This window comes from Stomoxys calcitrans, chromosome 5 (genome assembly GCF_963082655.1).
Source record: "Stomoxys calcitrans chromosome 5, idStoCalc2.1, whole genome shotgun sequence".
NCBI lineage: Eukaryota > Metazoa > Arthropoda > Insecta > Diptera > Muscidae > Stomoxys > Stomoxys calcitrans.
The window spans coordinates 8,126,750-8,137,305 of NC_081556.1; the positions used below are offsets into that span (position 1 = coordinate 8,126,750).

Below are 10,556 nucleotides of genomic sequence, written 5' to 3' on the forward strand. Positions count from 1 at the left end.
CTGAATTTTATGTATTTCTGTTGGAAAAAACTTTCCTAGCTCTTAAAAAATCACCCTTTTTTTAAAAGTATTGCCTGTCTGACTGACGGCCCAAACGGCTCAAGCATAAAATTTTGCACAAATGTTTGTCTTATATACACATTGGGTTGCCCAAAAAGTAATTGCGGATTTTTCATATAGTCGGCATTGACAATTTTTTTCACAGCTTGTGACTCTGTAATTGCATTCTTTCTTCTGTCAGTTATCAGCTGCTACTTTTAGCTTGCTTTAGAAAAAAAGTGTAAAAAAAGTATATTTGATTAAAGTTCATTCTAAGTTTTATTAAAAATGCATTTGCTTTCTTTTAAAAAATCCGCAATTACTTTTTGGGCAACCCAATATATATTCTTGATGGTCTTGACATCGATTTAGCAATGTTCGTCCATCCCTCTGTCTGTCGAAATCGCGATGAATATAACTGCCATACACCCAGAGAAAAGTTAATAGCAAACATGCTCATTTCAGTACCATACGGCATTGATAGTAAAGCAACACCGTTTGGTACAAAAACAATACCGTATGGTATGGATGAAACATAAAATGATAAGTACCGTTTGGTACTAGCCCTATTACCGAACTGGTATTGGTTTTAATACCAATCTGTTTCTGTGGTTTTAACATCAGACCGTTATTGGTTTTAGTACCAAACGGGTTTTGATTATTCCACCCACTAATGAATCAAAAAAAAAAAAACTATTGAAAATAATTAAAATCGAAATTTTATTTCTATTATTTATGTTAATGATAATTACAAAAGGTAATTATTATTAACACAGCATCGTTTTTCACACAAGAGACTATCATGTTTTTGATGTCGAGAGTCCTTAGATTTTGTATTATTTCTATTTTCACTGCTTTCAAATTCTATTAAAACATTTTGGTTATTTGTTTAACAAATATTTTATAATGGCTTCATCATTTTAAGTACACAGCTCAACAACGCTTCTGACGTGATGACAAGAATACAAATGTAAAACCGTCAATTCTTAATAGCCTCCTTTGTCTGGTATTGAATTGATACCAAATGGTATTAAAAATCTTTGCAATGACGCGAACAAAATAATACCAGGCGGTATTGGCACAGTACCGTCATTTTTCTATCAGTGTATTCACCGATCTCCAGTTTCGAAATCTTATTTGTTTAACAAATATTTTATAATGGCTTCATCATTTTAGGTATAAAGCTCAACAACGCTTCTGGCGTAAGGACAAGAATACAAATGTAAAACCGTCAATTCTTAATAGCCTCCTTTGTCTGGTATTAAATTGATACCAAATGGTATTAAAAATCTTTGCAATGACGCGAACAAAGTAATACCAGGCGGTATTGGCACAGTACCGTCATTTTTCTATCAGTGTATTCACCGATCTCCAGATTTGAAATCTTCAGCACCTAAAACCGCCATTGTTATCTAAATCCGCCAAAATTTTGCCCGTGGTGTTCCGCTATGACTTTCAACAAGCGTGCCGAGTACGATACAAATCGGTTTATGTATTTATATAGCTTCCATATAAAACGATCTTCTGATTTAAAATCTTGAGCTCCTGGAATCCGCAATAATCCGATTTGGCTGACATTTTGCATGTAGTATAGTACGATCCAAATCGATCTATATACTGATATAGCAGCCATATGAAACGTTGTTCCGATTTGAGGATTTTAGCCCCTGGAAGCCGCAATTGTTGTCCGATTTAGTTGAAATTTCATGCGTAGTGCTATGCTATGACTTTCAATAATCATGCCAAGTACGATCCAAATCGGTCGGGGTTATACCCCATAAAGCTACCATATAAACCGATCTTGGAAGCCGTAATTGTCATCCAATGGTATTAACTTGTTTTATGAACAATAAACAGTTTAAGATGACAAAACGATTTTGTGACCAAAAATAAAAAAGGAGTGGAATACCCATGAAATTTAGTTTGTATTAAAAAGTCAATCTAAATTTGATCCAATGTTGTCAAATATAGATTTTGTAAAAAAATTTTAATTGTTTTCTCGAAAAATAGTTTTTTGAGAGTATCTAATTTTAGAAATCTTTTTTTCTGTGACATATTTAGTCAACATTTTTTTTTTCACTTTGAAAACCCCAAAAAAGGTGTTGTTTTATCCCAAACTAATAATTTTTATACTCCATTCTCTAAAGTCTGGGTACAGTTGCACCCATAGTACGTATGCTGGCAATCCTCTTGTTGTGCTCGAAAATGGTTACGGTACAATTAAATGTCAAAATTGGCGCATAGGGAGGCAAGGTAGTGGAGTCCACACTGTAGTTAGCCACCGAATACAAATAACCCTGTTTGTGGACCAAATAGTTTAGCATATGAGATTCGATTGAAAGACAAATAGCTCACCCCTTTGACAGGACATCCATTAGGTAGATCACTTTTCTTCTTAAACTCTTCCAATAGCGACTTAAGCAATGGCGAGGAATTCGATTGGCTCAAGGCATCACAAATATTAATTTTCACATCCAAAAACTTCACCAACTTCGCTCCCTTCATGGGTATAAAAGTCACCAAAAATTGTAAGTCGGCGTCTTTGTCTAAAGTTTGGTCCAGCATGATGGAGTAATCAGACGAATAACAACCTGTGGAAACCTTTCTATGGGTGCAATCAAAACGGGTTATGCGTTTGGCGTATTTGTTGCAGGTCACATTGTAAATTACCAAATTGAAACTCCTCTTGGCGGCCTAAAACGAAATGAATGGTACAGCATAGTAAAGAGGTTGCATAAATTAGCGATTACCATTATAAGGGTTAAAGAGCCCCATGCCATCAGCAAAAATAATACAAGTTTACACATATTCACTGGGCGAACTGAGACGAGTTATTGAGCAAATTTGTGAACTAGTCAACACCTAATAAAGACTTTTCATTCGGTATGCTCTAATGCAATAATGATTTTTCCATTAAGGCATCCAAATTTTAAAAACAAATTTATGGCAATTTTTTGGAAAATTTTAAAACAAAATGTAAAAAACCTTTTTAATGACATTTGGAAAAATAAACCATTATGTCAACAAACATCCAGTTTATAGTGTTATGATGTATTCATACATAGCGGTAACCCGTCCTAATAGTGATAGAGTAGTTGGGGCCAAAGGTATGCCAGATGGGCTAATTTGATGTCGGAGGTGAGAGACTATGAGGCGCCTTGATGATAAAAGTACTTAGTTAGACACACCGATGGCCGGAGGTGCTTGGTTAATAGTTGCGATGCTAAGTCCACCAATGTGCTTGAAAACTCTCTGGCTCTTCTCAATCTTGGCGCTCCCAACAAATGTACTGGGTAATTATGCACTGTACCATATTAGGGTTCTAGAGTGGTGCTAAGGTCGGCCGGGCCAAACTTTGAATACCTTAGGTATATATTGGGTTGCCCAAAAAGTAATTGCGGATTTTTCATATAGTCGGCGTTGACAAATTTTTTCACAGCTTGTGACTCTGTAATTGCATTCTTTCTTCTGTCAGTTATCAGCAGTTACTTTTAGCTTGATTTAGAAAAAAAGTGTAAAAAAAGTATATTTGATTAAAGTTCATTCTAAGTTTTATTAAAAATGCATTTACTTTCTTTTAAAAAATCCGCAATTACTTTTTGGGCAACCCAATAGATAGATCTCACAAGTTAAGGTCTTAAATCTACAAAGGCATTGTGATTATTATTCGATCTCGCTGAGATTGAGGACATTGTGATCTCTTAGGCCCCACGACATCCTAATCGAATATGATGTACTTAGGAAAGTTTTCATATCATACTCAAGACACACATTTTACAATGAAATTTTGATGGGAAAAAGTTTTTCGGCCAAATGTCTATTGTTTCGCATATTGTTTACCACGATTCCCAGTATTATAATTAGCTTAAATTTTTAGGGTAAAATCTTATTCTAAATATGTTAGTATCATCTGACGTAAATGCTCTTCATGAAAAGGAAAAAAGACATATCTGCACCACTGTAGATCGGTCTCAACTTAAATATAGCACCCATATAGACCATTCACCCAATTTAAGTTCTTGGACCCATAACATTCGCAATTTGGCACAGTGAAGTGATGTAGGCCCCTCGACATCCCTTTCAAGTATGATTTCGAGCAGAATCACATATGGATATGGTTGTCGCTCCGATCTCCCTAGAAAAGGTCTTGGGCCAACAAAAATGGGCATTTATTTCCCCATTCCATTGAAATTTGGCACAATAAATCTTGACTTTTGACTGGTTTTATCTCTTCATAACCTTCTTTATTATTAAGATTTTCTTTTGCTACATATATATGGGTTGCCCAAAAAGTAATTGCGGATTTTTCATATAGTCGGCGTTGACAAAATTTTTCATAGCTTGTGACTCTGTAATTGCATTCTTTCTTCTGTCAGTTATCAGCTGTTACTTTTAGCTTGCTTTAGAAAAAAAGTGTAAAAAAGTATATTTGATTAAAGTTCACTCTAAGTTTTATTAAAAATGCATTTACTTTCTTTTAAAAAATCCTCAATTACTTTTTGGGCAACCCAATATATGGTTGTCTTATATACCGATCTCCCTAGAAAAGTTCTTCGGCCAATAAAATGCGCATTTATTACCCCATTCCGTTGAAATTTGGCACAGTAAATCTTGACATTTGACTGGTTTTATCTCTTCATAACATTCTTTATTATTCAGATTTCATTTTGCTTCATACATATACACACATTTGGTGTTTATTCCAAATTTATAGATTGTAACATAAAATTGTTCTTCCAAATCTATGGAACAATTGCACCTCTGGTACGTATGCTGGCAATTTTTTTGTTTTCTTCAAAAATTGCCAAAGTATAGTTGAATACTAGAAACGGGGCATAGGGAGGCAATAAAGAAGAATTTGTGATAAATTTAAGCATCGAGTACAAATGGTCCTATTGATAAGACACAAAAATTAATCAAAGTTTTGACAAACTGTATGGCATTTCGTATGAAGACAATTAACTTACCCCTTTTATGGGACATTCAAAGGGTAGATTACTTTTGCTGCGTACCTCCTCCATTATGCTTTTAATCAAGGGCACTCTGGTTGCTTGACCAAAGGCATCGCAAATATTGACTTTCATGTCCACAAATTTTACTGATTTCAATCCTTTCTCGGGAATAAAATGCAGTACAAACTTTAATTCGGCATTCTTGTCCAAGGTACGGGCCAATAAAAAGAACATATCGGTCGTATAATGGCCTTTGGCTATCCTGGTAGTGTTGCAGTCGAAGCGTTTGACAACATTGTCAAATTTTTCACAGCTTACATTGTACAGTTCCAAATCGAAATTCTTCTTGGCGGCCTAAAAAACAGAAGAAGTTAGAAAGAAAAAATAATAAAATAAGAACTAAATTTTAAAGATTACCAACAAATGGTTGGCGAAGAAAATTACAATGACTACAATTAATTTATTGTTCCACATATTCACAATAAGAACATGAACTATAGACTAAATTTCTTGATTGTTCTACGGTATATATAAAGACATTGACTTTTATTTTAACATGGTCTAATGATTCCTAAGCTGTTATTTATAGAACAAGTTTTTTTTTAATGGAAAAACGTGTGGTAGTTTCACATGAATAACAATTCAACTCAGTTCATTGAAAACCAATTACCAAGCTATTGGGAGTTGTATTGAATTCATATTTTTGTCGTAATGAGTTTTTAATTTTTGCAAAAAAAAAACAATATTAGTGAACTTAAATCTAGGCAAGTATATATGTACTTGAAATTTTCTTTAAAAATTTTAGAAAATAAAGTTGTTAAAAAATTAGATTAAGCCGAGAAGATGAGGATAACCAAAACATTGTAATCTTGACATTTATGTGGGGTGTTAAAATTTTTTTGCATTCCTTTGCTTCATACAAAATAGGACAATTCTTAAAATAGCCTCCTCTTCCATTTGTAAGGAAGTGCAAACCCTGATGCTAATCAGATTTACAACTCTCATTCTTTGAAGTGTCTGAAAAAATAAAGAACAAGTAAAAAGGCGTTAAGTTGGGCCGAGTCGAACTTTGGATATCCACCACCTCAGATGAACCAGCTTTCGTCATAATGCGGTGCAAAATGCATAATTGATGACCCCATAGCAGCTTTATGGAAATGAGATCCGATTTGGAACAAATTCAGCAAGGACATTGAGTGGTCTAATAAGTACACGTCATTGTTCAATTGTTCAACAAAATATTGGTCTTTTTGGTAGTTATATCCAAATATAGACCTATCTGAAAGTTAAACAACACGGATGTCGAAAAGCCTAACATGAGGCACTGTCTTAAATTTCAGCGAAATCGGATGACAAGTGCGCCTTTTATGGAACCAAGACTTTAAATCGAGAGATCGGACTATATGGCAGCTATATGCAAATCTTAACCGATTTGGGCCACATTAAAGAGGGATGTCGAAAGGACCAACACAACTTAATGTCACAAATTTCGGCGAAATCGGACAATAAATGCGCCTTTTATGGCCCCAAAACCTTAAATCATAGGATCGGTCTATATGGCAGCTATATCAAAATCTGAACTGATATGGGCCGAATTGAAGAAGGATGTCGAAGAACATAACGCAACTCACTGTTCCAAATTTCGTCGAAATCGGACAATAAATGCTTCTTTTATGGGCCCAAAACATTAAATCGAGAGATCGGTCTATATGGCATCTATATCCAAATCTGGACCGATCTGAGTCAAATTAGAGAAGAATATTGTAGGGGCTTACACCACTCACTGTCCCAAATTTCGGCGAAATCAGGCAATAAATGCTCCCTTTATGGGCCCAAGACCTTAAATCGAAAGATCGGTCTATATGGCAGCTATATCTAAATCTAAACCGATCTCGACCAAATTTAAGACGGATGTCGAAGGCCCTAAAACAACTGACAGACCCAAATTTTGGGAATATCAGAAAAAAAATGCGCCTCTTATGGGCCTAAAACCTTAAATCGAGAGATCGGTCTATATGGCAGCTATATCCAAATCTGGACCGATCTGAGCCAAATTGGAGAAGAATATTGAAGGGCCTAATACAACTCACTGTCCCAAATTCGGACAATAAATGCGCCTTTTATGGGCCCAAGACCTTAAATCGAGAGATCGGTCTATATGGCAGCTATATACAAATCTGGACCGATCTGTGCCATATAGCAGAGAGATGTCGTGGGGCATAACCTAACTCTCTGTTCCAAATTTCGACGACATCAGACAAAAAATGCGCCTTTTATGGGCCTAAGACCCTAAATCGGCGGATGGGTCTATATGGCGGCTATAACCACATCTAGACCGATCTGGAGCCAATTGAAGAAGAATTTCGAAGAACCTAATTCAACACACTGTCCCAAATTTCAGCGACATCGGACAATAAATGCGCTTTTTATGGGCCCAATACCTTAAATCAAGAGATCAGTCCATATGGCAGCTATATCCAAATCTGAACCGATCTGTGCCATATAGCAGAAAGATGTCGTGGGGCATAACCTAACTCTCTGTTCCAAATTTCGACGACATCAGACAAAAAATGCGCCTTTTATGGGCCCAAGACCTTAAATCGAGAGATCGGTCTATATGGCATCTATATCCAAATCTAGACCGATCAGGGCCAAATTTAAGAAGGATGTGCAGTGGCCGAACACAACTCAGTGTCTCAAATTTTGGCAAAATCAGACAATAAATGCGCTTTTTATGGGCCCAAGAAGGATGTCGGGTCGCCTAATACAACCCAGTATCCCAAATTTCAGCAAAATCGGATAATAAATGTGGCTTTTAAGGGCATTGGACCTAAATTCGGCGGATCGGTCTACTTGGGGGTTACATCAGGATATAATAGGATATAGCCCGTTTTCGAACTTAACCTGCCTATGGACCAAAAAAAAAATCTGTGCAAAGTTTCAGTCAAATCTGACTAAAATTACGGCTTGTAAGGTCTCAAGAAGTCAAAACGGGAGGTTGGTTTATATGGGGGCTATATCAGGTTATAAACCGATTTGGACCGTAGTTGATGCAGTTTTAGAAAGCCATAACAGAACACCGCATGCAATATTTCAGCCAAATCGAACGAAAATTGTGGCTTCCAGGGGCTCAAGAAGTAAAATCAGGAGATCGGTATATATGGGAGCTATATCGGGTTATAGGCCGATTGGGACCGTACCTGCCAGAGTTGTTGGAAGTCATAACAAAACGCCATGGGCAAAATTTCAGACTAATCAGATGAAAATTGAGGCTTCAAGCGACTCAAGAACTCAAATCGGGAGATCGGTTTATATGGGAGCTACATCAGTACAGTTGTTGGAAGTCCTAAGAGAACATTATATACAAAATTTAAGCCAAATTGGACAAAAAATGGCTTTCGGGAGCTCAAGAAGTCAAATCGGGAGATGGGTTTATAGGGGAGCTATATCCAAACCTGAACGATATGGCCCATTAGTAATCCCCAACGATCTGCACCAATGGAAAGTATGTGTGCAAAATTTCAAGAGGCAAGCTTTACGCGTTCGACTGCTATCATGATATCGACAGACGGACGGACGGGCTTTGCTAGATCGATATTTATTGAAATTGAAAAAAATCGGTGCAGATTTGGCTATAGCTCCCATATATATATGTGGACACTTTTTTTCTTCTTTTAAATCCCTTTATTTTATTTATATTTAGTTAAAGTTTAAGAGTAAAGTACAATAAAATGTTTGATATCAATAGAAAAGTAAAACAGTAATCAATGTAAACTAATGGAATGGCGTTCGGTTTTAACTCGCGTCTTTACGTCGTCACGGCTGCGGATAGACTGATTTCTGTGTGCTTCGCTTACTCGTCTTTGTGTTTACCAAAGCCAAACACACATACATTCAAACTTTTCCCACAATTCGGCCATCCTGCGGGGAATTCGTCTCGAATTCTTCATCTTCGCCCTCAAAATCGCACCACCTCTTCATGTATTCTGCACAAGTTGTAGTTTTCATCGGTCCCTCACCAGAACCACGTTTGAAAACATCGTAGGTATCATTTGGCTTTACCCTCATCACTTCGTAGGGTCCCAAATATTTCGGTTTCAGCTTAAGGCCTGGACCAAATTGCGTGCGCTTTATAGCAATTAAGTCACCCTTTTGGTATTTAGTGGCCTTACGTCGTCGTAGATTGTAATACAATCTGTTTTCCTGTTGGACTTTTAAAATTTGCTCTTTCGCAGCTTGTCTGTAAAAGTTTCTTTCTTCAACGAAATTCGAATTCAGCTCATCCTCAATCATCTTCAGAATTTCAGATTGTTCGGGAGTCCTCATCTTTACTCCAAACATTAGTTCAAAAGGTGTAGTGCTAATACTTCTGGAAATTGTCGAATTTATGACTTGCTGTACTTTTGCAACGTGTCGATACCACTTTACAGGGTCATCCATACTCAACTTTGACAAAACGGCTATAATCGTCGAGTTCAATCTCTCAATTTGCCCGTTGGCTCGTGGCAAGCCCGTCGTTATCAGGAAATGTCTGATGTTCTCCGTCTCACAATACAGTTTGAAGTCCTCTGAGGTAAAAGCAGTTCCTCTGTCCGAAATTATTTGATGGGGATTTCCAAATAGAACACTTTGCGACTTCAGCTTAGATAAAACTTCGTTCGTCGATGTTGTCTTTGTTGGGTACAACCAACAGAACTTTGTGAAGGCGTCTATCACGGCAAAAATATGTTTATACTGTTTGCTAGTTGATTCCAATGGTCCTAGATGATCAATGTGGTAGGTATGCAATGGTTGAAACTCTTTCGGTAATGGGTGGAGTTCGCCCTCCTGTTTTCCTTTTTTCCGGTTAGCCATTATGCATGGAATACAATTCTGCAAATGATATTTGACCTTCTCTTCTAATTTGGGTATATAATACTCCCTTCTTATAATCTCTTTGACTTTGTCTTTGGCAAAATGCCCTTTCTCATGAACAGCTCGTATTACTTCCCTCTGCATTCCCTTAGGAATCACCATTACCTCATAGTCATCAACATACCTGCACAAAATATTTCCTTTCATGAAATAGTTATCATGAACGTCTTTTTCTTGAAGAATGCTTATAATTGCCAATAACTCATCGTCTTGTTGTTGAGCTTTCTCCAATCTGGTTAGTAAACTATCCTCCACTATCGTCATTATTGGAAATCGGCTTAATGAATCGACATGTTTCATCCTTACACCAGGTCTATGCTCCACTTCATAGTCGAATTCTTGCAGTAGCATCGTCCATCGTCTTGGTGAATGCATTGCAGTCGGATACTATTTTAAAATGAATTCCAAGTAAGTATACTCTGAACTTCTTCAGTGCCTCCACAACTGCGAGTATCTCTAACTCGTAACTGGAATATTTCCTTTCGGCGTCCGTCGTCTTCCTGCTCATGTAGTATACTGGATGCCAACCGTCGTCATCTGGAGATCGTTGCAATAAGATTGCGCCATACCCGTCCATCGATGCATCCGTATGAACTTCTGTTTCGTATCGTTGATTAAAAATATTTAATACGGGTCCTTCTGACAAAATCT

General features: G+C 36.9%; 2 protein-coding genes across 2 annotated transcripts; both read right to left on the reverse strand.

The window, feature by feature from the left end:
* Positions 1 to 2,119: 2,119 nt before the first annotated feature.
* On the reverse strand, positions 2,120 to 2,948 carry LOC106095420 (uncharacterized). Its single transcript, XM_013262657.2, has 3 exons — positions 2,790 to 2,948; positions 2,395 to 2,733; positions 2,120 to 2,336 (listed from the first exon to the last, which is right to left on the reverse strand). Exons 1-3 carry the CDS (start codon positions 2,844 to 2,846, stop codon positions 2,181 to 2,183), a joined length of 552 nt encoding a protein of 183 aa, XP_013118111.1. The 5' UTR covers positions 2,847 to 2,948; the 3' UTR covers positions 2,120 to 2,180.
* A 1,714-nt stretch (positions 2,949 to 4,662) lies between these two features.
* Positions 4,663 to 5,487, reverse strand: LOC131994000 (uncharacterized). The gene is made up of 3 exons (XM_059369489.1): positions 5,409 to 5,487; positions 5,007 to 5,345; positions 4,663 to 4,931 (listed from the first exon to the last, which is right to left on the reverse strand). Exons 1-3 carry the CDS (start codon positions 5,463 to 5,465, stop codon positions 4,782 to 4,784), a joined length of 546 nt encoding a protein of 181 aa, XP_059225472.1. The 5' UTR covers positions 5,466 to 5,487; the 3' UTR covers positions 4,663 to 4,781.
* Between the last annotated feature and the right edge of the window lie 5,069 nt (positions 5,488 to 10,556).

Excerpts from the sequence above, each read along its gene's own strand:
- LOC131994000 (XM_059369489.1), bottom strand. The coding sequence starts at position 5,465 with ATGTGGAACAATAAATTAATTGTAGTCATTGTAATTTTCTTCGCCAAC. Across the intron at positions 5,346-5,408 it reads TCTTCGCCAACCATTTGTTG|GCCGCCAAGAAGAATTTCGA; the intron begins GTAATCTTTAAA and ends TCTGTTTTTTAG. Across the intron at positions 4,932-5,006 it reads TTGAATGTCCCATAAAAGGG|GACCATTTGTACTCGATGCT; the intron begins GTAAGTTAATTG and ends TCTTATCAATAG.
- LOC106095420 (XM_013262657.2), bottom strand. The coding sequence starts at position 2,846 with ATGTGTAAACTTGTATTATTTTTGCTGATGGCATGGGGCTCTTTAACC. Across the intron at positions 2,734-2,789 it reads GCTCTTTAACCCTTATAATG|GCCGCCAAGAGGAGTTTCAA; the intron begins GTAATCGCTAAT and ends ATTTCGTTTTAG. Across the intron at positions 2,337-2,394 it reads ATGGATGTCCTGTCAAAGGG|GGTTATTTGTATTCGGTGGC; the intron begins GTGAGCTATTTG and ends GTCCACAAACAG.